Source organism: Conger conger, chromosome 14 (assembly GCF_963514075.1).
Source record: "Conger conger chromosome 14, fConCon1.1, whole genome shotgun sequence".
NCBI lineage: Eukaryota > Metazoa > Chordata > Actinopteri > Anguilliformes > Congridae > Conger > Conger conger.
Window position 1 is genome coordinate 2758471 of NC_083773.1, and position 23272 is coordinate 2781742.

Sequence of the window (23272 nt, forward strand, 5' to 3'; positions counted from 1 at the left end):
ACTGCCGGGTCACTGTACATTGCTCAGGGAGGTGATAAGTGCTGGACAGCCAGACTTCACTTCATTCCTGGCTATATTTTTCACTGTCTATATTATGAATGGACTCTTAAGCCTGGGAATTTTTATACCAAAAATCTTATACAACAACAAAAAAAACTTTGGCAAAGTAGAACCAATTTCTATTTTACCCGCGTATACGCATCATGCAACACGCCATAATCAATGGCTAGGTTTACTAGGTAAACGCCAGCTTTTAGAACTCGGGACCTTTATGAAAGGCAGCAGATCCAGCGCTCGATCGCAGACGTGTACGTGTGAGACCTACAGTCCATACGGTGGCCTACTCTCAACCCTCATGTGAACACCCTGTGTGGGGGGGTCTACGTGTAAACCCCTCTCCGTCTGAATAAAACTAAAATAAACGGTTGGGCAGGAGGGCTGACTGGCATCGTAAGGAGTAGCTCTACTCGTACAGGAGTCTTGGAATAAGTTAAGACTCTCTATCTCTCTGATATTCCTCTCTTTGCTCGTGATTCATGAAAGAAAAGTCCTTTGCAGCTAGCTAATGTCACACACTTCTCCTGTTTCTCTTATGAATGACCATTACATTACATTATTGGCATTTGGCAGACGCTCTTATCCAGAGCGACGTACAGTTGATTAGACTAAGCAGGAGACAATCCTCCCCTGGAGCAATGCAGGGTTAAGGGCCTTGCTCAAGGGCCCAACCGCTGTGTGGATCTTATTGTGGCTACACCGGGATCAGAACCACCGACCTTGTGGGTCCCAGTCATTTACCTTAACCACTACCTACAGGCCGCCCCAAACTCCTTTTATCAAGCATACAATGAAGGGTAGACACAGTGAAAAAATGTTTCTCTTTGTTTGAATGTTTTCCACTTTTTGACAGAACCACCGGTAACCGCCATGTAGATAAACCTAGAATCAACAAATTTCAGGATATCTTTGTACACACATAATTCCAACCACGTAATCAAAGTTCAAACCCAAATAATTTTGCATGAGAGAACAGCTTCATCTGTTGCTAATTGCAATTCTCAGCTAAAAAAAAAAAATCACTTGTTTATGAAGGCTTGTATGTAACTGTTGTTGTTGTTTTCATCTTGTTAATTTAACTATTCTTGGAAACGGCTCTCAGAACAACCCAGACGACCAGACAGACAGCGGCACATATCACGACGACCTGAGACAATTTGTGCACTCATGCAAGGGCTTCAGCGCCTGAGCTATCGTTGGTCTCTAGAATCTGTCACACAGAGGTCGAGGGAAGAATAGCGATTGTGCGGCTTTAGTGCTTTAGTTAGATAACTTCTACGAGCCACGTGCCTACACTGGAGGGGCCATTTGTCATCTTCGCGGGGCTGAAAAAAAACAGCGTGCAAGTAAAAAAATATTCAATGTCAACTGAAGTATTTATATCCGGACCTAAAATATTAGGCCCCTATATACAATGACAATATTGAAAGTTAATTTAGTTAAATAAAATCACACACAAGCGTAAATCGCTCACATATTAGCGTGGATTTATGGTAGGCTATGTCGTTATTTATGGCAGCCTATAATTTGCCTGAGTTGTATGCACAGTCATTATTTCATTATACCAAATACAAGTAGGCCTATTACCTGAAGTTCACACCAGGCAACCTCGACCCAAGTTTCGGTGTCCAGGCCCTTGTAGACCGTCTTGAAGGAGCCTCTTCCAAGCTCAATGTCAAACTTCAGAAATCTACCACTCGGGGACGTGGAGACCGCTTTCATCTCTGCTTCCTCTTCATTCTCGTCGCTCTGTGCTTTCCCATTGCTATGCGCATTTACCGCAGAGTTATCCCTGGACTTCTCCTCCGCTTCGCTTTTCTCCTTACACACATCCGAACTGCCGCTTTCTAAGGCGCTGTCCGTTTGGCCAAGACTATCGGCCCCGGACCCCTCTGGTACCACAAAGCCTACGCGAGCTCCCGCTGTCCCGTGTGTGGCTGCTAGAAGGTTTATATTCCGGATCTTGTTGTGGCGCTCGCATTCCGTCGCCTCAAACGTTTGCTCGTCAGCGTCGGCAAACCATAAAGTTCTCCTGATGAACCGTGGACGGACCTGTGCCTTGTTATCAGATGAAGGGTACATGCTGGGGTCGCTACCTCCTCTCGGTGGTGCTGCAGTGTCCATGTTGCTGATGTTAGTGTCACTGTTAGCTCCATACATGTAGGATGAAATGCTAAGTTCACATTCTGATTTGGGGGCAGATGAGTACGTGTATCCCAGCGGAGGATTCGCGTTGAATTCGTCCCCTGATTCCATCTTAGCTTAGAGTTTAAATATTTATCGCTGGCGTCCCCGGGACTGCTGTTAGCATGATTTTAGCCCAGCAGTAGTGGCTGAACGCATACTGTAGCTACCTGCAGCTCCAAGCCCTCGCTGACGCAGTTCGCTGTCATCGATATCACTGTAGGCTAGCTACGGACTACGTTGACATCCAAACTAAAGAAACGATGACAAAGATATTTTCCCCCCTACCCCCCTTGAAATTCCAAACTCGATGTTAATCATACGTGTGCAAGGGATGACATCATTAGAAATTTCAACTGTTATTATTTACTGAGAAAAGCTCGTGGTATTTGGCAAAATAAATTATTGCACGCCTGAATTAAAATATTAGACATTGTATACGGTCTGCAATATTGTAGAAGCGCGAAAGTACACTACCCCCCTCACACATAAATCTCAACGTACGGGGGACCTTACATATAGCTAGTCCTTTGCAGTTGCATCGCAACCTGGTTACAGTTCATGTCGTTAAATCTAAAAGATGCAAGATGGCACGCGCACATGCACAACTTGCCGGCGAAATACTTGGCACATATGAATTCGCCTACTGATCAAACAGCTACCAAGATCACATCTAAAACAGGCCCAACACAAAACTGCAAAGCGAGGAAATGTTATCGATTTTAATCACACCTACCCTTCTCTCTGTTATTAGGTTTTGGACTCGAGGTTTCAGCCAAAATAAACCCATTATCTACTACAGGCTATAGAAAAAGGAACGATGCGCAGTTTGGATAGCTGTCTATCCAATATAGCTCTCCTAGCACCCACATTATATTTGCGGAATTTAAATAAAAAACCTCTCGCTGTTCCGAGAGGTTTGCAAAAGCCCGGAACGACAGTGACGGCTGTAGTTCTATCGATGCGATCAGCTGCAACGCGCTGTCACCGGTGCTGGAATAAAAACACAACACCTTGCAGTTCGATCATACACACACTCCATCCAGAGCGCTGCTCCATTCTACGAATGAATTCCACGCCCATAGCAACCACGCATATCCAATAAAAACGCAAGTTTTCAGGACGTCTCTCTTTGGTTGTGTATTGCGTGAGGGCTGCCGCGATTGTTGACGCAGCCGTTTGTAACGTTACCGACAACAATTGTTTACCTATTGTTCATGTTCTGGACTGGTAGGTGGGTAGGGAGTCTTCAAATTATATATAAATATATGTATATATGTTTTTTTATACAAATGAGAAAATATGATTATTGAATGAGAAATAAACTCAAAAGAAACACGTGCACGTGCAGGTTAATTTAAGATACTGAAGATTCATCGCTGAACTTTAGCATCGCTTACGGATTAGCCTGTACAATTACTTTTTAGTGAAGTGGACTTCAATAGCAAAAGGTCAGTGGGAGTAGTCAGTGGAGGTGGAATAATTACATGGGGACTGTCTTTTGAAAGGCACCTTATCTGAACCTTCTACAGCACAGTTCTCTTTGGTCCAAATTTTGTAGAGGATATTAAGAGTATTTTTTTGGAATATATTTACTTTTGGATTCATCTGTGATAATTATATCACTTTGCCGATCTGTCTCGTTAATGGTTAAATATGGCAGTAATTTGAGATTTTAGGAACACAAGAGTTTAGAACCTGGCTGAATGTATGGATTATATGTTTCACATAGTTTCACTTCATGAAAAACAGGTCTTCTATCATGTGCCATGTGTCATGTTTATTATTAATCTGTCAGCCTGTTGGATTACTATGGTATGTTTCACCAAACTCTGTACTGTAAGTAAAATAAAACTTTTAATTTTCATCAAGTGGAAACATGTTGGATCTCTGTATTCCATGTCTAAGTAGTTATGTTATTTTTGTATTTTTTGTTGAAGAACTAAGCCATGACCAGAGGGATAGGGATAGGGATATCAGAAAGGAGTAGGGAGTGATGCAGCATTCTGGACCAGCTGGAGGGGCTTGATGGCACAAGGAGGGAGACTAACTAGGAGGGAGTTGCAGTAGTCCAGGCGGGAAATGACGAGCGCCTGGACTAGGAGCTGGCTGGCTTTCTCCGTCAGGAGATGACGGATACGGCGTATATTGTACAGAAAGAACCTGCAGGTTCTGGCAGAGGATACTTGTGGAGCCAGGGTGAGGCTGTCACCCCGAGATTCTTTGCCGTATGGGAGAAGGAAACTACACCGTCCTCAACAGTCAGTGAGAGGTCGATTGTCGGAGAGGACTTAGCAGGGATGTAGAGAAGCTCAGTCTCGGCCAGGATAAGCTTCAGGTGGTGCCTTGAGGTATACTATTGGTCCCCGGAGGTATACTATTCCATGCCAGCACTAATCAAGCTCAATCCTGGTTGGTGTGTGTATGAATGGGTGAATGAGAAGCATCGATTGTGCATAACAGCGCTTTGGATAAAGGCGCTGTATAAATGCCAACCATTTACCTTTCAATCCTGTTTAGAAAAAGGGTAGATGCAGATTTTCAGCTTTTATACATTTTGATTTCACCAAGTAAAAATACAGCACCTTTTTATACATTGTGCCCCCATTTAAGAATATTTTGAACAAATAGTTTTGTAGGTGTTTTGGATTCATCTGGTAGGTACAAACCACTTCCTTGGTGGAGGTTTCAGCAAGCTTTCACCATCTAGTCTAGATTCTAGCCTTTTCAGTCACTTACCGGTGTTTCTCAACATGCTAACATGTGCCATTGAAGATCAAGGATGCCATTATGAGCCTTGCTTTGGGATGAGTTTGGTGCTTTGAATCTGGGACAGTCCCTTTCGTCCAAAACACTTGCAGGTTCTTTTAGGTACTTTTTAGCAAACTTTACTGTAGTCACTGATACATCTGCACTGGCCTCCCGAAGAGTGTTTCTGATCTTGGGCTTTTTTTCTTCATTATGCTGTAAGTCCTCAACAGTCAGTGAGGGTTAGGGTTAGGGTTAGAGGGTTAGAGAGGTCGATTGTCGGAGAGGACTTAGCAGGGATGTAGAGAAGCTCAGTCTTGACCAGGTTAAGTTATATATCCGCTACCAATGCGCGCTAGTGTACTGATCATTTATTAATAATTATTTCTAATTAATAATTTATTTATAATTATTGTTAATTATTTTGCCACAAGTGATGTTGATGGAACTTTTCATATACTTTATTTATAGTGCTAGCAGCTCTGACTTAACCTACCTAACCACATATTGGTTTAGTTTACGTGTGGCCTACATTTTATGCCAAATGATGTTGGGTCTTAAATCATCAGCGCGAAATGGGAAAGTTACTTTCGTTTTCGAAGTGTGCATTCCGCATTGTTGCTCTACGCCCCTTGACGGAAAACGGGCGGAAATTTTTTCAGATGCCCCTTGTTATATACAGCGAGCTCATAGTACGTCGGAACACTTGAAGTAAAAGGATCCCACCGCGTTTTAACGGGTATCATGACTTCGGAACATATGGAATTGAAAGGAGATGCAGAAGAGGTAAGATACCTGATACAGTAAGGCTACAGAGGAACTGGCGAGACCGTATTCCGCGACATTGGAGCATTAGCCCGTTTGCTATCAGGGCACATCTGCTGCTGTTTTAATTAACACGTTCTTGGAATTAGTGACCCTAATAGATGCGCGTTCTTCTATAGCCTCGGGTAATGTATAATTTTAAATGGAGATATAGCCTCGGGTAATGTATAATTTATGCCCGGTGGTAGCCTGAACCGCGAGGTCTACTGTAGACTTGTTCTGCAATTCAGTTCGTCCGAAATCTATTGATATTATCCTTGTTTTATAGATATTACATTAAAAAGGTTTTAAGAGTGTATTTTTCATTATAGAGCAGCCTAGTTGATGGGTGACATACGTGAGTTGTCGTGGTCTCAGTTACGATTTGTGATTTTCTGGGGAATTAACTTGTTTTTACTTCTTGACTACAATTTTACTGCGCCCAGCTTGAAAACAAATAAGCTTAGAATAGCATTTGTTGGGCTTAACAATTCACGAAGTTTTCGCATAGGTGTCATAATGTCTAATTATTATTTGTGATATCTCATTCACGTCCATTTAAAATCAGTAGAATGAGTACAAAACAAAATGTATCAAGTATTTTAAATTGTACATTCCAATGGCCGTGAAAAACATTGTTTTATATGGTTAAATATGTGCTCATTTTACGGGTTAAAAGCCACCTGTCGGCCACCAAAAACGTGCATTACATAATGCATACACCTTCTTTTGATTACGCCGAACGACAAAGGACCTCATAAAGACTAGCCTACTTCAGATTCCGCCACTCACAAACAGCGGCAAGACTACCTACAATTCCTGTGACAAGCATATTCCAGAGCAAATTTCTGTGAAATATTGACAAATCTAGTTTGGCTACAGCTGGGTTTTGGGGCAAGTCGTTTATGCGTCTTCAACGAGCAGCGCTGCAACGGAGGGATCGAAGTCACGTTGTTCTTTTACTGTTCCTTCATAGTGACGTAACATATCGCCGGTCGGCACGGTGTTGTCAAATCCGATTCGTTTTAGTGGATCGACTAGTTCATTTGTCAGGATGAGACGCGAATGGTGATCCTAATCATGATCATATACATTTATGTGTATGCTGCTCCGTCAGCATAGAAGAAGCTACAAGAGAGAATCAAACTTAATACACTGATACCTTTAGAAAATTTTAAACTGCTTATCGGCGATGCAATGGACACTATGCGCTTGTTTTACCTAAATGTTTTTACTTATTTTAGCCTAAATTATTTGTATAGTGTGTATGTTCTTCTGTGTCTCGCTGTGTGTAATGCAGCATCTGTGTTATTTGTTATATTTTAAGCCCTTTTGGCCAGGACTCCCTTGTAAAAGAGATGTAAATCTCAATGGGACTATTACCTGGTAAAATAACAGTAACATAGACAAGGCGGTATGGTTATTCTGAACACAAGACCCATTGGAGTGCTATGAGCAGTGCTGAATCTTTTGTAAACAAAATCCAAAGTAGCAAAAGCTAAAAATAATATAATATATATTCCACTTTGCCAAAACATTGATCGGAAGAATATCACACTTATTTTACTAGTCTCACTGTTATAGTTGTCTGTTTTATTGGTCATTTTTATTGGTCTTGGTCAGTTTGTTATCCAAAGAATCTACAATGGTTCAGGTCATCTATGAGGACACTTCAAGCACTTAAAACTGTACTTCCCTCTAGGGTTTTGAGTGCATTTATCCCTAATTATGGGTTCTGGATAAGAGCGTCTGCCAAATGCCTATAATGTAATGTAATATAACTGTAGCCTGATTGGAGAGTCTAAATTAGGCTACATTAAGGACCTGAAATAAAACACTGGAAAGGTGTTAATGGCCACTATGCTAGCATTAATGTGCATCTCTGTGCTGGTGTTAATGACCATTGTGTGAGCATTAATATGCGTCTGTACTGGTGTTCATAACCATTGTGCTAGCGTTAATATGCGTCTGTACTGGTGTTCATAACCATTGTGCTAGTGTTAATATGCGCCTGTACTGGTGTTCATAACCATTATGCTAGCGTTAATGTGCGTCTCTGCGCTGGTGTTAATAACCACTGTGCCAGTGCTAATGTGCGTCTCTGCGCAGGTGTTAATAACCACTGTGCCAGTGCTAATGTATGCCTCTGTGCTGGTGTGAATAACCACTGTGCTAGCGTTAAAGTGCGTCTCTGTGCTGGTGTTAATAACCACTGTGCCAGTGCTAATGTGTGCCTCTGTGCTGGTGTTAATAACCACTGTGCTAGCGTTAAAGTGCGTCTCTGCGCTGGTGTTAATAACCATTGTGCTAGCGTTAAAGTGCATCTCTGTGCTGGTGTTAATGACCACTGTGCCAGTGCTAATGTGTGCCTCTGTGCTGGTGTTAATGACCACTGTGCCTGTGCTAATGTGCGCCTCTGTGCTGGTGTTAATAACCACTGTGCCAGTGCTAATGTGTGCCTCTGTGCTGGTGTTAATAACCACTGTGCCAGTGCTAATGTGCGTCTCTGTGCTGGTGTTAATAACCACTGTGCCAGTGCTAATGTGTGCCTCTGTGCTGGTGTTAATAACCACTGTGCCAGTGCTAATGTGTGCCTCTGTGCTGGTGTTAATAACCACTGTGCCAGTGCTAATGTGTGCCTCTGTGCTGGTGTTAATAACCACTGTGCCAGTGCTAATGTGTGCCTCTGTGCTGGTGTTAATAACCACTGTGCTAGCGTTAAAGTGCGTCTCTGTGCTGGTGTTAATAACCACTGTGCTAGCGTTAAAGTGCGTCTCTGTGCTGGTGTTAATAACCACTGTGCCAGTGCTAATGTGCGCCTCTGTGCTCAGCCTCCTCCGGCCAGGCAATCGGGGCGCTGTAAGGAGCCACTCAACATGAACAACTACGCCAACAAGAAGAGTGCCGCAGAGAGCATGCTGGACGTGGCCCTGCTGATGGCCAACGCCTCACAGCTGAAGGTCGTCCTGGAGCAAGGCCCCGAGGCCAAGCTCTACGCCCTCCTGGTCACGCTCATCAGCATCTCGCTCATCCTGCAGGTCATCGTGGGCATCCTCCTCATCTTCATCGGTGAGCGAGCGTGCGCATGTCGGCCTCTGCGTTTTTCCGTTTCCCGATTTCCTGGTGTTTTTTTCGCCTCTCGTGTCCCTCTGTGACCACCGTAGTCTGTTTCCAAGTTTCATTCCCTCATTTATTTGTTCCACCCATGTTTCATTTCATGTTCCCCGCCTCCCCACTCCTTATATGTACTTCCTGTCTCTTTACATTCATTTCACCCGTTTCTGTGGATGTCAATCAGTTAGTGTATTTAAACCCGTCCTTTTCAGTTTTGTGTTGCTAGTTCGTCTGTCTGCGTTTCTGTTCCTGATCCCGGTTCTAGCTTCCCCATACCTGTGCTCTGCTCTGGATTTTTCGTTCATGACCCCTGCTTGTGTAGCACGGTTACCTCAGGCAACCCCCTGCTAGGGGCGAGTTCGTTCTTTAGCTGACTGGTAACTTGTTTGTTCAACAAATATTTGGACGACTGAGAGGCCGGGGTTCAAATCCCACTTCAGACTAGGCAATTTCTCACCCGTTACATTGGGGCCGTGATCTGGGTGGGAGTGAGAAAAAAAAAAAAAAAAAGGTTGGTGCAGAGTTTCCCAAATGGAGGGGAAGTCCAAGACGGGTGAGTGTAGTGTGGTTAGCTCAGCTACTTCACTAGTAAGCGCAGTGAAAGTGAAGGCTTGTAGCAGGTTACCTCAACGTAACCCTCAAATTCAAAAGAACGTTGTTGCCCTTGGCTAGGGGCGAGTTCGTCTTTAGCTGACTGGCGACTCGTTTGTTCAACAAATAGTGAGAGGCCGGGGTTCAAATCCCACCTCAGACTCAGGCAATTTCTCAACCGTTGCGTTGGGGCCGTGACTCAAATCTGGGTGGGAGTGAAAAAAAAAAAAGAAGGTTGGTGCAGAGTTTCAAATGGAGGGGAAGTGAAAGGCGGGCGAGTGTAGTGTGGTTAGCTCAGCTAGTTCACTAGAAAGTGAAGGCTTGTAGCAGGTTACCGCAACGTAACCCTCAAATTCAAAAGAACGTTGTTGCCCTTGGCTAGGGGCGAGTTCGTCTTTAGCTGACTGGTGACTTGTTTGTTCAGCAAATATTTGGACGTGTGAGAGGCCGGGGTTCAAATCCCACCGCAGACTCAGGCAATTTCTCACCCGTTACATCTGCTCTTTGGACACTCTCTTTGGATTACGATTTCTGTACCTCTGCCCCGTTTGGACCGATCACCCGTCTGCCTGTTTGGATTACGCTCTGTCTGCCCCTTCATTAAAACTTGCCATTTCACTGCCTCCCTGAGTCTGATTGGTTCTTTCGTCCCAAAACCTGACAGTGCATGTATTTAACTGTAAACATTTTTATTATACTCCTACTTTTTGTAGATTTTTACCCATTCGTGTCCCTGAAAAATTGCACATTTGTTTGTGGTCATTACTGCCAACTCCACTGTCATCCTTTGACTGTGGCAATACTCTGGAATGGCCATGGAATGCACTGGATGAGGCCGGGAAAAGTGAAACAAAGCTTAACTTTGTTAGCCTAGCTTCTCCCCATATTTTGCAGTGTGGAGGATATTGTGCCACTTTTCGTGGAATAAAATTTTATTTCCAGAAGGAATGTCATTGAAAGTCTCAAGAAACCCATCCATCCATTTTCTGAACCCGCTTATCCTGAACAGGGTCGCAGGGGGGCTGGAGCCTATCCCAGCATACATTGGGCGGAAGGCAGGAATACACCCTGGACAGGTCGCCAGTCCATTGCAGGGCACACACACCATTCACTCACACACTCATACCTATGGGCAATTTAGACTCTCCAATCAGCCTAACCTGCATGTCTTTGGACTGTGGGAGGACACCGGAGTACCCGGAGGAAACCCACGCAAACACGGGGAGAACATGCAAACTCCGCACAGAGAGGCCCCGGCCGACGGGGATTCGAACCCAGGACCTCCTTGCTGTGAGGCAGTCTCAAGACTTCTTTTTTTAAAATTAAGAATTAAAAAAAAAAACCCTCATTTTTTGGATACATTTTTTTTACATAAATTAACTGAGCAGGGGCCTAGGACAGGCTGCCTGGTGAGGTGACTCAATTCTAAAGGTTTTATTTAGAGTGTTTTCAGCCTTTTGCTTCTTCCTCTTGCAGTGAAGTGGAATCTGAACGACCCGAGCAAGCACTACAAACTGGACGTGCTGGAGAACATTGTGACCGGAATGATCTTCATCGTCGTGGTCGTGAACGTCTGCATCACAGCCTTTGGTGTGCAGCACTCCCACTGAAACGCCTGGCAACAGGACAGAAATGAAAACCCTACTGTTGAGCTGTCACACAGGTACAGGTGCGGGTATATTCACAGGTGTGCATGGGTACTGTGTACTGCATGCATGGCTCATTATTCCACTTTCCCATATTCTTTCTTCCATGACAATAAAGAAAAACCCATCGAACCGGGGTGGCGAACAGGCTAAGATGCAGCGGTTGCAGTTTGTTGCAGTTTCACACCGAGGACCAGGTCCTGTTAAAAGCCAAGATTGGCCGGCTCTCGTGGAGCGGCATAATTGGCTCGCTGCTCCAGAGGGAGGGACGTGGCAGGGTTAGTAGATCGCTGCACAAAAAAAAGCACCTTGGGCGCCTCTGGAATCGCGGTCACGAGCATGAGACGAGACGGCTTGAAGAAGGCGTGTCGCTCTCCTTCGGGCCGCTGAGGGACAGGGTGTGGGCGGTGTATCTAACACTAACTCTAATTGGATTAGATGGGAGAAAATTGGCAACCAAATTGGGAGAAAAAGGGAAAAATCTAAAATAAATGTCAAAAAAGAAAAGAAAGAAAAACCCAAGGCTGTATTTTAATATGGATGAGACCCAGACAACCCTGCTGAGCATAGCCACTGTTATCACCATATTCCTGCCTTAAAGCCCGCGCATGCCTCTCTGCAATGAACGAGTCATTATTTACACAGAAAGGTCTAGTTTCATACTGTGTTTTGGAGGAGAAATATGAATTGAGCTTGGAGCAATAGAACATTGCAATATAACGTTATTTGCACTTTGTGTATACTGATAACTGATTGTTTTAACCTAGAATTTGGAATTTCCGTTTTCTGTTCTGTGTCCTGTGTAAATAAGCCTTGTTTACATACAGCTATGGTATGAACTATACAGACATATGGATTTAGGATTGGCATATACCTCATTCACGATTACCTGTTTTTTTAGTCATTTTAAAATAAAATGTAAAACAAACCTGACTTTGAATTGTTGAATCACTGCCTTCTGCAATATTTAAATGGTGAGAACACAAGTTTGCCAGTGTTGGAATCAATTCCATTCCAATGAATTTCTTTTTCATGTACAGGTTTATACGTGCATGGCTTGACCTGGGTTTGCTCACATGAAATAATGGGCGGCAAGACTCTGCACCCTCCTGCTGGTGCCAGGCATTCATCTAATCGTTCTCCCATACTCAGACCTCCTGTCCCCGGAGGGAAACATGAGGCTCGCTGAAATCCTGTGATTAATGGCATAATGATAAGCACGGGCCATTCAGCCCGACAATGCTGGTACTTTTCCTCCCACTAAAGGGTACCTAAGTGCTCACTGTTTACCTAAAACTAGATCTCATCTCGCACCGAATCAAGCCTGGTGGAATGCCCCTCCGTATGTAGCACATTTTAACTCCAAGAGCAAATATGCAGGCATCATATACTGTTGATGTTTGAGTTCTATATTACATTAATGGCTTTTATTCAAAGTGACTTACAGGAGACAATCCTCCCCTGGAGCAATGCAGGGTTAAGGGTCTTGCTCAAGAACCCAATGGCTGTGTGGATCTTATTGTGGCTACACCGGGGATCGAACCGCTGACCTTGCGGGTCCCAGTCATGTACCTTAACCACTACTGGTTAAGGTACTACGGTACTAACGTACTACGGCACTAGCGTAGTACTAAGGTACTACTAAGGTCAGTTCTACTTGAGTAATCAATGACACCTTATAATGATTCATTGCCAGACCGAGTGCTGATTGGTAGCTAGTTTTATTATGACGTCAGAAAGATATTACAGAACATTGGCATACGTGAGGACAAGGCATCCAAAGGCTAGATCAGAGAGACTGAGGACAAGAAGGCCCTGCAGTCTGGCATGCTCACAGACAATCACAAGGCTAAAAGCACTGACCTGCGGCATAAACCCCAAAATACAAACATGACATCAGGCATTTAAGTGGCGGGTTTACCTTAAAGGTGCAATAGGTAATTTCAGACTTCTAACGGTCAAGAGAGGAATTGCAGCAACAAACACGCTCAAAATAAAACAGTTTATCCCTCCCCCTTCTTTGTAAACCCGCTGATGTTGAAACGCCATTGGCTGTGGCAGTTGGAACCAATTTTCAACCAATGAGCTTGAATTATTGTACATCGATGCAATGTTTTGGTACAGAGTGCCGGCCCATTAACTGCATATTTCGAAACCCGAATTTAAGGACTATAAACACAGGCAGAGGGTGAGTCAACATGTCAGTGAGCTTTTTTTCACTGACAGGAAGGGATTTACAATGGTCTTGTAACAATGTCAATGCTGGATATCAAAATCTTACCTATTGTACCTTTAATTAGCCACTTCCCAAAGATATGCACAACGGTGAACATTTGCACATTACAATATGAATGCAGTTGTTCTGACTTTTGTTAAGAACAAACTGTTTTGTAGGAAAACCTAGGCTGTAACGTCACGTCCCAGAAAATGTAACTGCACATTAAGTGGGCTGTGGGTCCTTTGGGAACCCCTATAGCCCTATAACATGCCTGTGACAAATTACAATATTATAACATCAGGATATATGAAAATTACCCATCACCAAATGTAATGCTGAAACCATCTTCCATGATTTTAAGACCACAGCACACAGTGCTAGTTCAAAGATATAGATAGGTACCTGTGCTGACTGCATTTGTATATACCTTATAATATAAAAAAGCAGACATGCTAATGCTAGGACAATATGAAAAGGACATAATTTCACAAGTAATACTGCCGTTTTGAATTATCGACCTTTCGTGTTACCGTTTCCTGTGAATTTCATGGTGCAGGGCCCAGAACACCAGATTATTGACCTGAAGGTTATGGGTTTGAGGCCCAGATAATACACTGCTGTTCAGTAGAAAAACATTTTCATAATTTGCATAAAGACTCCCAAGACCCAAACTCACTTGCATATGTGCATATACGCTAATAACCAAAACGACAGCAATAACAATAATAATAAAAGGCTTAAGGTTGTGATTGTGATTGTGACGACCTGGTGAAGATGGGCACCCCCCCCCCCCCGGGAGCCAAGCTAGTGAGGGTGATGTCATTATTGTGACAGTGATGTCATTAACTGTGACGGTGATTTCACCAGCTGTGACCGTGGTGGTAATGACACGGGCTTGTGATGCAGCGACGGCGTCGTTTGTGACTGTAGTGATGTTCGTTTTCTTGCGAAACCTGAGAAGTCACGTGGACCGATGCCCCGGGATGACCTCGGGGCGACTGCAGACTGGGGGGGAAGTCTGGACTGAGTGGACTCGGACCTCATCCCACCCCCTTACAGCAGAGTCCGCGATGCTCTAGCCGTTCGGCCACCGTAGGCGAGTCCGCGGTTCTTCACCTCGTGCATCGATCCGGGCGGACGGTGCCCCGCACTGCAGATTCAGCTCCACCACCACAAGCTACCTCCGACTGCTCGCACTCAACGAGGGGCCTGAACAATTCAAAAACGTTTAGCCCACTAATGTGGTCGGATGAAATTGGGAGGCACCGATTGGCCACTGTGTGCGAGTGTGATCGAGGCCGGGAAGCCTCAGCTGAGAGGGGATTTGTACATGGACAATATTCAACAATTACAGTACGCTGCAAAAAGCAAACGGGTATATATGTGTACAGGAATATACGTGTACAGTTTATACGTGCGTTTAAAAAGTCCCATCCAGGCCCATCCTGTAGTTTCTGTAGGGATTTTGGTGTTCCCACCTTGCCGTGGGAACTAGGGTGTCCGGCAGCCGTCCTCTGTGTAGGAGATGAGGAGCTCTTCGGCCGTGCGGCCCAGGCCCAGAGCGGTGACCCCCAACACCTTGCTGGGGTCCCCCAGGACCTGACGGTCTGTGGGGCGGTGGGAGAGAGCAGCACAGTCACCGGTCAACGTGCACACACAGTATTCTTAGGGGTAAAGGGGGCAGTACTGTGGGGGGACCGGGGGCAGTACTATGAGCTATCGTGTGGAGTACTGGAGGATGTCCTGCAATGTGTACTGGGGGCAGTACTCTGGGGCGACTGCATTCTCTAACTCACCTGCACAGTAGTACAGCTACTCTGAGGGGGAACTGCATTCTCTACCTCACCTGCACAGTAGTACAGCTACTCTGAGGGGGAACTGCATTCTCTAACTCACCTGCACAGTAGTACAGCTACTCTGAGGGGGAACTGCATTCTCTAACTCACCTGGCACAGTAGTACAGCTACACTGAGGGGAACTGCATTCTCTAACTCACCTGCACAGTAGTACAGCTACTCTGAGGGGAACTGCATTCTCTAACTCACCTGCACAGTAGTACAGCTACTCTGAGGGGGACTGCATTCTCTAACTCACCGGCACAGTAGTACAGCTACTCTGAGGGGGAACTGCATTCTCTACCTCACCTGGCACAGTAGTACAGCTACTCTGAGGGGGACTGCATTCTCTACCTCACCTCCACAGTAGTACAGCTACTCTGAGGGGGAACTGCATTCTCTAACTCACCTGCACAGTAGTACAGCTACTCTGAGGGGAACTGCATTCTCTACCTCACCCGCACAGTAGTACAGCTACTCTGAGGGGGAACTGCATTCTCTAACTCACCTGCACAGTAGTACAGCTATGAGGGGAACTGCATTCTCTAACTCACCTGCACAGTTGTACAGCTATGAGGGGAACTGCATTCTCTAACTCACCTGCACAGTAGTACAGCTACTCTGAGGGGGAACTGCATTCTCTAACTCACCTGCACAGTAGTACAGCTATGAGGGGAACTGCATTCTCTAACTCACCTGCACAGTAGTACAGCAGTGTCAGCCCCACTGCAATGCTGAAACAGCCCAGGAAGAACCAGGGACCTGCAAGGAGTAGAGGATGAGCCCTACCGACCACTGCAGGCCACGCTTTGCTACTGAACACCACTGCTGACTCGGGGTGCGAATCTCACGATACGAAAGTTATCACGATACGAAAGTTATCACGATACGAAAGTTATCACGATACAGGTGTTCGTGTATCGCATGTATCGCAAGAAAACCAATAACGATACATCACGATATCTGTGTCACTGAAGAAAAAAATACTTTTCAAAAAGCAGGAATCAAACATAGTGTATTTAACTTGCTGCATTTTTAAACGGTGTCAAGTTTCACGTAATTGTAGACAACTGATACGAAGCAAAGTAAACATAGAAGTGCATAGAGTTTTCTTATTCAATACAGTTCTTTTTGGGGCAGAAGGACTGCGGAATATTGCTAAATGTTTATAAAATAAAACATTCATAGGCAAAAAAATAGGGTCAAGCCCTTTACTTCATATAGCATTGAACTTACCGCAAGTAAAACCTACTTACTGTAACCTAAACAGTGCTATGGAAATCTAACCCACAGGAATCATATCTAACCATCGTGAACTGAAAGGCCTCCATTTTAAAGAAATAAGAGGAAACTTATTCAATATAATTCGCTCAAACAATGGTTTCTTGGCAGTAATTTCAATAAGCCATTTAGGAATTGAAAGCCAAACCTTTCAAAACAATAGCTTCATAACCAGGTGGGATATTTGGTTCCGTAAATATGTCTGACTCAAATCGTATTTCTACCAAACCGGAATTATGTTGGCCGGACGTGGAATAAAAGTGAGCTAAGAAAAAGAAAAAAAAACCCCAAAAAACCAATGCATTTATTCATTCAACTTCTGAATTGTATATTTTTGTTCTTATACAGTAACATGATTTTTTTGATGTAGAGAAATGGTATCAAGGATCGTTAGAACATATATTGTCAGGAAAATTCTGCATTTCTTGAAAATAACTGTCAAACAAGTTTTAAGGATTCACAACTATGGTAGCCTATAAACGTGATAATCCGTGGCGAGATGGTAGCGGTTATATCATTTTTTATTCAATGTTTTTATTTTTTCCAGATTTTTCCCTTTTTCTCCCAATTTGGTAGCCAATTGTACCCTGTCTAACCCAATTAGTGTTAGCTGAGGGATACACCGCCCACGCCCCGTCCCTCGGCGGCCCGAAGGGATCTGGCGATCAGAGAGCAACACGCCTTGTTCAAGCCGTCTCGTGTCATAGCTTGTGCCCGTGATTTCGAGGCGCCCGGGGTGCTGTTGCACGTGGCTGTGGTACTGGCACGTACTGGCAAGAGCAACCAGGTTGGGCTCAAACAATGGTTGTCTAAACGTGGAGTCCGATCTCTGTCGGGATGCGTTTGACACCAGCGCGGCGCTCCCACTTACTCCTGTCGTTCAGCACGAATCTCTCCTTCGCCAGGGGCATGCGGGAGAATCCATTGGGCTCTGGAGAGAACACGGAAGCGCAGTCATAATCCGCACGCAACAGCGACTACACTACTGAATGATGAACAATCCTACAGGTTCAGTCAAATGAAATGGAAGAAAAAAAATTGCAGTAAATGCATTTATATAGCGCCTTTATCAAAAGCGCTCCACAATTGACGCTTCTCATTCACCCGTTCACACTCGGCGGCGATCGGCTGCCATGCAAGGCACCGACCAGCTCGTCAGGAGCATTTGGGAGTTTCTCAGGGACACTTCGACACAGCCCGGGCGGGGGATCAAACCGGCAACCCTCCGACTGCCAGACGACCGCTCTCACCGCCTGAGCCAATGTCGCCCCAGCGGTTAATATAATATCGTGAGATTCGCCCTCATCGGCATGGTCTCAGCGGGCGTGCGCAGGCAGACTCACCCCATCTGCGGCTGACCCGTGTGGGGAGGCTGAAGTACACCTCCTCCACGTGGAGGTGCAGGGCCCTGTAGAACTCGTGGCACGCCTCCTCACCCTTCTCCTGCAAGTGCGTCAGGAGCTCGGCCAATCGGATGCCGGTGGGCACATCCAGATTCCGGAACTAGAACACAAGGCGAGCGAAAACGCCGTGACTGGGTCTGCCCGGATCAATGGCAAATGGTACCTGATAAATTGTGGAATTTATACAGCGCCTTGATCCAAAGCGCTGTACAATTGATGCTTCTGATCCACTCATTAACACACTCACACACCGACGGTGATTGGTTGCCATGCAAGGCGCCAACCAGCTCGTCAGGAGCATTTGGGGGTTAGGTGTCTTTCTCAGGGACACTTCTACACACCCAGGGTGGAATTGAACCGGTAAGCAGATGACGGTTCTTACCGAGAGAGCCAAATTCGCCCCCAAATTAACTGCTGCACTGAGTAATTTCTGGACTCGGCGGGCCATATTCTTTCAGTGGCATTATGGGAATGATTCCAGACACATGCTATTTATTTGAACACAACTGTATACCTTCATGCTACCTCATGAAAATTATGCAGCACAGCAGCATGAATCAAGCACGTGACAGCACGAATGCACAGCAATTCCTCAGATGCATCCTTGCACACTATGATCAAAGTAACACCAGTAATACAATCTACCAACAAAGAAAAACGACCAGTGATATCCATATCCTCTTTTGAAATGTTTCACCTTTATTTACACTCAGACAGAACGCGTGGCAGTACGTCCTATCAAAGGCAAACACAGTGTGCAGGTAGCCTTAGTAGTAGCGAGCTTTTTGGAGCACAGCCAGTGTTTAGGCAAACCCTGGCAATGCAAACCCCGTGGTTACGCCTTTGACAAACAGCTCTGCCTACAGCACCCCCTGGTGGAGGGGACCTCTGACTGCCCTTACCCTGTGGGCCTCCTTGTCGTTGAGGATCTGTGGGTAGATCCGGTTCAGCTGCAGGATCAGTTTGTCCACCAGTTCGGTGTCCAGGCGCTTGTCGGACCGGAGGAACCGGGAGTCCACCTGCAGCTGCTCGTGGAAGCTGTCTGCACAACACACACAGACGCACAGCGCTCTTATTACACCCAGCCAGCGCCATGGCAACGCCTCTTAAAGGGGCCGCACACAAACACTGCATGGGCCCCAATTTAAAACATACACTAAACCTGAAGTAATGTCAAAAAGCCCCAGAGGGCCAGAAACTAAACAATCTCCATCTACACCACACACAGACGGGCCATGCTTTCTCAGATGCATTCATTCATAGTGTTTTCAACAAAGGCTTTTAGGCAAAACAAGACTGTGTGCATAGCATGAAAGCAGCCGATTCTGACCACTGCTGAAAATGAATGGTAAATGGTTGGCATTTATATAGCGCCTTTATCCAAAGCGTTGTACAATTGATGCTTGTCATTCACCCATTCATACGCACACTCACACACACCAACGGCGATTGGCTGCCATGCAAGGCACCAACCAGCTCGTCAGGAGCATTTAGGGGTTTGGTGTCTTGCTCAGGGACACTTCGACACAGCCCGGGTGGGGGATCGAACCGGCAACCCTCCGACTGCCAGACGACTGCTCTTACTGCCTGAGCCATGTCGCCCCCAAATGAACCATGACCATAATCTTCTCAAAACAAACACGACCAGTGACGTCACAGGCTCGAATCTCCAGCCTGTGTTTCCCAGAAGGCAACGGGCGCTCGGACTCCACCCTGGAATGCAGAGACTGGGTTATGAACTGTCCTCATGTCCTCAGGCTAGCCAAGGTAGGTTCTGTGATATTTGTATGCTAATGTTACCGTATTTTCTGGGAGTGTCATGCGATCGCCTGGATGGGTGGCTGTCCACTGGACGTCTTTGTTTTGATAAGTATTGTCCCATATTTGGGAAACAGCTACATTGATGCACTGACAGTGATTTAAAAAATGCCAAAACACATAATTTAAGAATTTAATCCAAATAAGCTCAACGTGAAAACGTGTGACAGTGCTCCTTTAACACAAGGCCCACACAATGGGAACACTTGCAAGCCACAGTGGAGGGGGCTCATAATTGTCTAAGACCATGACCCTACACAGACCTCACTGGGAGAAGGGAGAGGCAGCTGAAAATCATCCAACTACCAATGTGCAGCAGAAAACAGAAAACAACTGTTTTAATGTCAGCCTTTCAAATTGCAATGTACTTTTTTTTTCTGATAAAATGCAAGAATGTATTCACATAATAGACATACTGTATGTCTTACTCACGACTGCAACAAAGAACAAATGCAGAGCTGGTTGGTGCCTTGCATGGCAGCCAATCGCCGTTGGTGTGTGTGTGTGTGTGTGTGTGTGTGTGTGAATGGTAGAATGAGAGGCATCAATTGTACAGTGCTTTGGATAAAGGCGCTATATACATTCCAACCATTTACCATGCAGCCTATTGCAAATGCAGGCGATGCAAAGCATTCACTGTAGATGCACAACATGCTGCACTTCTTCCTATGCCCTCTCGTGCATTACGGCATCGGTATCAGGCAAAACAAGCCACTGGAGAACAACCCTGAGCTCAGTACTAAGCACCTAATTAAAGTGACTGTGTACAAAATCAGTTCCAAAGCTGGTGTCCAAAGGTGTACAGAAATCAGTGAGAACAATCTCTTCTACCCTTTGCACACAAAACCTCACTTCATCGTATTGCACTGCCACTGAATTCATGAAGAATCTCTGTAAACATGAGAAATAAAGTCAATAATAATAGGTTATTTATCTGTCGTTTTTATCCAAAACAACTTACAGTTGATTAGACTAAGCAGGGGACAATCCCCCCTGGAGCAATGCGGGGCTAAGGGCCTTGCTCAAGGGCCAAACAGCTGTGCAGATGTTGTCCTGTCTTGATTGAACCACCAACCTTCCAGGTCCCAATCATGTACCTTAACCACTAGGCTACAGCTTTCCCCAAAAAGACTCAAGATGTCCATAATCGTAAACTGAACGATTCAAATTGGGTTAAGCGTCTTTTCTGAAGTCATAAGAGTTAAAATCTGGGATTTGCACCCGTAAATCCTATATTCCAATTGCCCAGACAAAAAGATTAACACGAAAGATTAACCTTAAAGATTAAGACTTTTAAAACTTTCACGGGTGAGCAGGATAGTGGATACCCTGCAGCGCGCCACACTGAACAAGTTGACCTCGGAACGAAGGTTATCAATTCGATACGTTCCATTTCAGACTGCACACCGTGCATAACTTACGTCACTGTCCGGTCCATTCAAGGTAAATGCAGACAATGATTTACTTTACAAATCCATCATGTTAACCAATTTGCTAACTTACATGCTAATTCACAAAAGTCGCCGGAGAGTTTGAATATTGATCAAAATGCCAAAAAGACAACAACAAAAAACTCTCAAGCGCTAGCTCTTGAGCTCTGATCTAACTAAGAAAAATATTTCCAGCTGCTGAAATGTCAAACTTTTGTGGAAAAAGTGCACACGTCGGCTGCTAACTAGGGATAGCCAAACAATGGAAGGCATGTACTAACACGTTTAGCGGGTTACTTAAAATAGGGGGATTACGTTACATGAAGTAAATTGGGATAGATAATTGTGCTAGCTATATAGCGTATGCTAGTTTGGCACTGGATTTGGAAGTAACATAAGTATTACTCGCTAGCTAGTGTAAGATAACTCCCGTTTAACCACTTCTAGTTCCGTTTTCCAACGTTGGATACTGAAACGTTGCTGGAGGTAGCCTATTATCCGACTGACTTAACGCGCTATATTCAAACTTAAATTTTGACAAAGCTCGTTTTTTTTGGTGTTTTTTTTTTCCATAATGCAATTGTCGTTCGTGTAAATGTGTAACGCCGTGAATGCGAACGTGAACATTCCTACATCAGCATATGGAAACAGCATTCACAAACCTCCCATCGTGAAGAGTCTTTGTACTTCTTCTTCCTTCCTTCCTTCGGAGCCACTCCACGCCGCCACTTCCTCACTGTCAGTCAGGCCCGCCTGTCGCGGAAACGTCGGCCCAACGGCGCCGCCTCGTGGCGAATAACTTTCATAACCATCAGGCAACCCAAAAGTAGTGCAACATGAACGCTAATACTTCACGTCAATATGTATCTTTCAATTCGAATCTATGTCTCACATCGGATTCATCACTTGATATTCATATTTTCTACGTAAAAGAACTTGTTTCATATCCATTGAGTTTCTCAAGTTTGCCCTGGCCATGTCAGCAGTATCAATGTAACAGTAACAATTCAAGTAAGAAACCAATTGCAAGTAAAATACGTATTGACGTATTTAGATTAAAAAAAATATGATTCAGGTATAGAAATTCCGGAAAAACCGTGACCAAATATTGCTCGCTATCATGGCGGAGGCTTAGGCACCAAAGCCTGGTGTTGGGTGAGAGGCAGAGATTATCATTGCCTCTTCAGGTTGACTACAAAATACAAAAATATCAAGGTTATTTTTCACTTTCAATCAAAGCCATGAAGTGATATATATATATATAGTTTCCGCAGTAAGACTAAAGGCTGTATATATGTTAAATTATGGAATGTAAGGGTATTATTTTAGTTCTCTATTTCATTTGTTTGCATAATGTTTGTGTGATAATGAATGTACTTGCGGGACCAAGCTTATATGGTCAATTCCCAAATAAGGCACTGCCATTGTACCCTTGAGCAAGGAAGATAAACTGTAGAAATTCAGTAAATACCCAGCAGTGTAACTGGATTATATGTAGAATGTAGCTATATGTAGCTATATGTAGCTATTGTGCATAAACTTCAGTGGATACAAACATCTGCAAATTGACTAAAATGAACGTGTCTCTCTGTGTGTGTGTTTGTTCATTTCTATGTGATGGTTGGTATTTTGCAATGCTCAATATTATCCATTCAACAGATTGACCAGCAGAGGGCAAAGACATGCACTTTTCACTATGCAATCTGCTCTCGATGAATGAAAAAAAGTAGTTACAAAGCAGCAAAAGGATTTTGAGAAAAATGTTTTATCTGAGACTTATATTGACCACCTGTCACTCACAGCACGGTTCTGTTTGCCACAAACGTCTTCAGAGTAATTAAACTAATTAAGAACTGTACCCGCTACATTTGATAATTAAAAAGAGGATTGTTTGCTTCGTCTGTTGAAATATGCAGCAGTGTGTACTCAAGGCATTGATTGAGCTCTTGGGCATCAGGGGAGGCCAGATTACTTTGGTGATTCTAAATAAGCAGTAAATATTTCCACTAAAACCAGGGTTCTTGTAGGATAAAAAAAACAAAAAAACGTTATGCTTTTGTTTGGTTATGGTTTACATTTTACATTTTACATTTCAGTCATTTGGGAGACGCTTTTAATCCAAAGCGACTTACAAGTGCATAGG

General features: G+C 44.5%; 3 protein-coding genes across 5 annotated transcripts in view; 1 reads left to right on the plus strand and 2 right to left on the minus strand.

Annotated features, from left to right (window-relative positions):
* LOC133110063 (serine/threonine-protein kinase WNK2-like) overlaps positions 1 to 2313 on the minus strand; it is a 42565-nt gene extending 40252 nt beyond the window's left edge. Inside the window, exon 1 of the mRNA XM_061219931.1 lies at positions 1645 to 2313. Coding sequence (XP_061075915.1) covers positions 1645 to 2313 — 669 coding nt within the window. The remainder of the gene's footprint in view (positions 1 to 1644) is intronic.
* A 3334-nt stretch (positions 2314 to 5647) lies between these two features.
* Positions 5648 to 12028, plus strand: LOC133109585 (ninjurin-1-like). Its single transcript, XM_061218968.1, has 3 exons — positions 5648 to 5775; positions 8625 to 8862; positions 10975 to 12028. Exons 1-3 carry the CDS (start codon positions 5734 to 5736, stop codon positions 11106 to 11108), a joined length of 414 nt encoding a protein of 137 aa, XP_061074952.1. The 5' UTR covers positions 5648 to 5733; the 3' UTR covers positions 11109 to 12028.
* LOC133109583 (caspase recruitment domain-containing protein 19-like) lies at positions 10892 to 21907 on the minus strand. Of its 3 annotated transcripts, none has more exons than XR_009704738.1 (7): positions 21792 to 21907; positions 18784 to 18923; positions 17822 to 17981; positions 17350 to 17409; positions 15894 to 15959; positions 14328 to 14969; positions 10892 to 11113 (listed from the first exon to the last, which is right to left on the minus strand). XR_009704738.1 is itself a non-coding variant. In XM_061218966.1 (7 exons), exons 1-6 carry the CDS (start codon positions 21796 to 21798, stop codon positions 14854 to 14856), a joined length of 549 nt encoding a protein of 182 aa, XP_061074950.1. In that variant the 5' UTR covers positions 21799 to 21907; the 3' UTR covers positions 12850 to 14571; positions 14841 to 14853. The 3 variants fall into 3 exon arrangements, 2 of the variants coding, with proteins under 2 accessions (XP_061074950.1, XP_061074949.1); XM_061218966.1 differs by lacking the exon at positions 10892 to 11113 and having other exon boundaries at positions 12850 to 14571; positions 14841 to 14969; XM_061218965.1 differs by lacking the exon at positions 10892 to 11113 and having other exon boundaries at positions 12850 to 14969.
* Positions 21908 to 23272: the final 1365 nt, after the last annotated feature.

Coding starts and splice junctions, on each gene's coding strand:
- LOC133109585 (XM_061218968.1), top strand. CDS start 5,734: ATGACTTCGGAACATATGGAATTGAAAGGAGATGCAGAAGAG. Junction 5,776..8,624: donor TGAAAGGAGATGCAGAAGAG/GTAAGATACCTG, acceptor CTCTGTGCTCAG/CCTCCTCCGGCCAGGCAATC. Junction 8,863..10,974: donor CATCCTCCTCATCTTCATCG/GTGAGCGAGCGT, acceptor TTCCTCTTGCAG/TGAAGTGGAATCTGAACGAC.
- LOC133109583 (XM_061218966.1), bottom strand. Junction 17,410..17,821: donor ACGGGTCAGCCGCAGATGGG/GTGAGTCTGCCT, acceptor TGTTCTCTCCAG/AGCCCAATGGATTCTCCCGC. Junction 15,960..17,349: donor ATTCGTGCTGAACGACAGGA/GTAAGTGGGAGC, acceptor TACTCCTTGCAG/GTCCCTGGTTCTTCCTGGGC.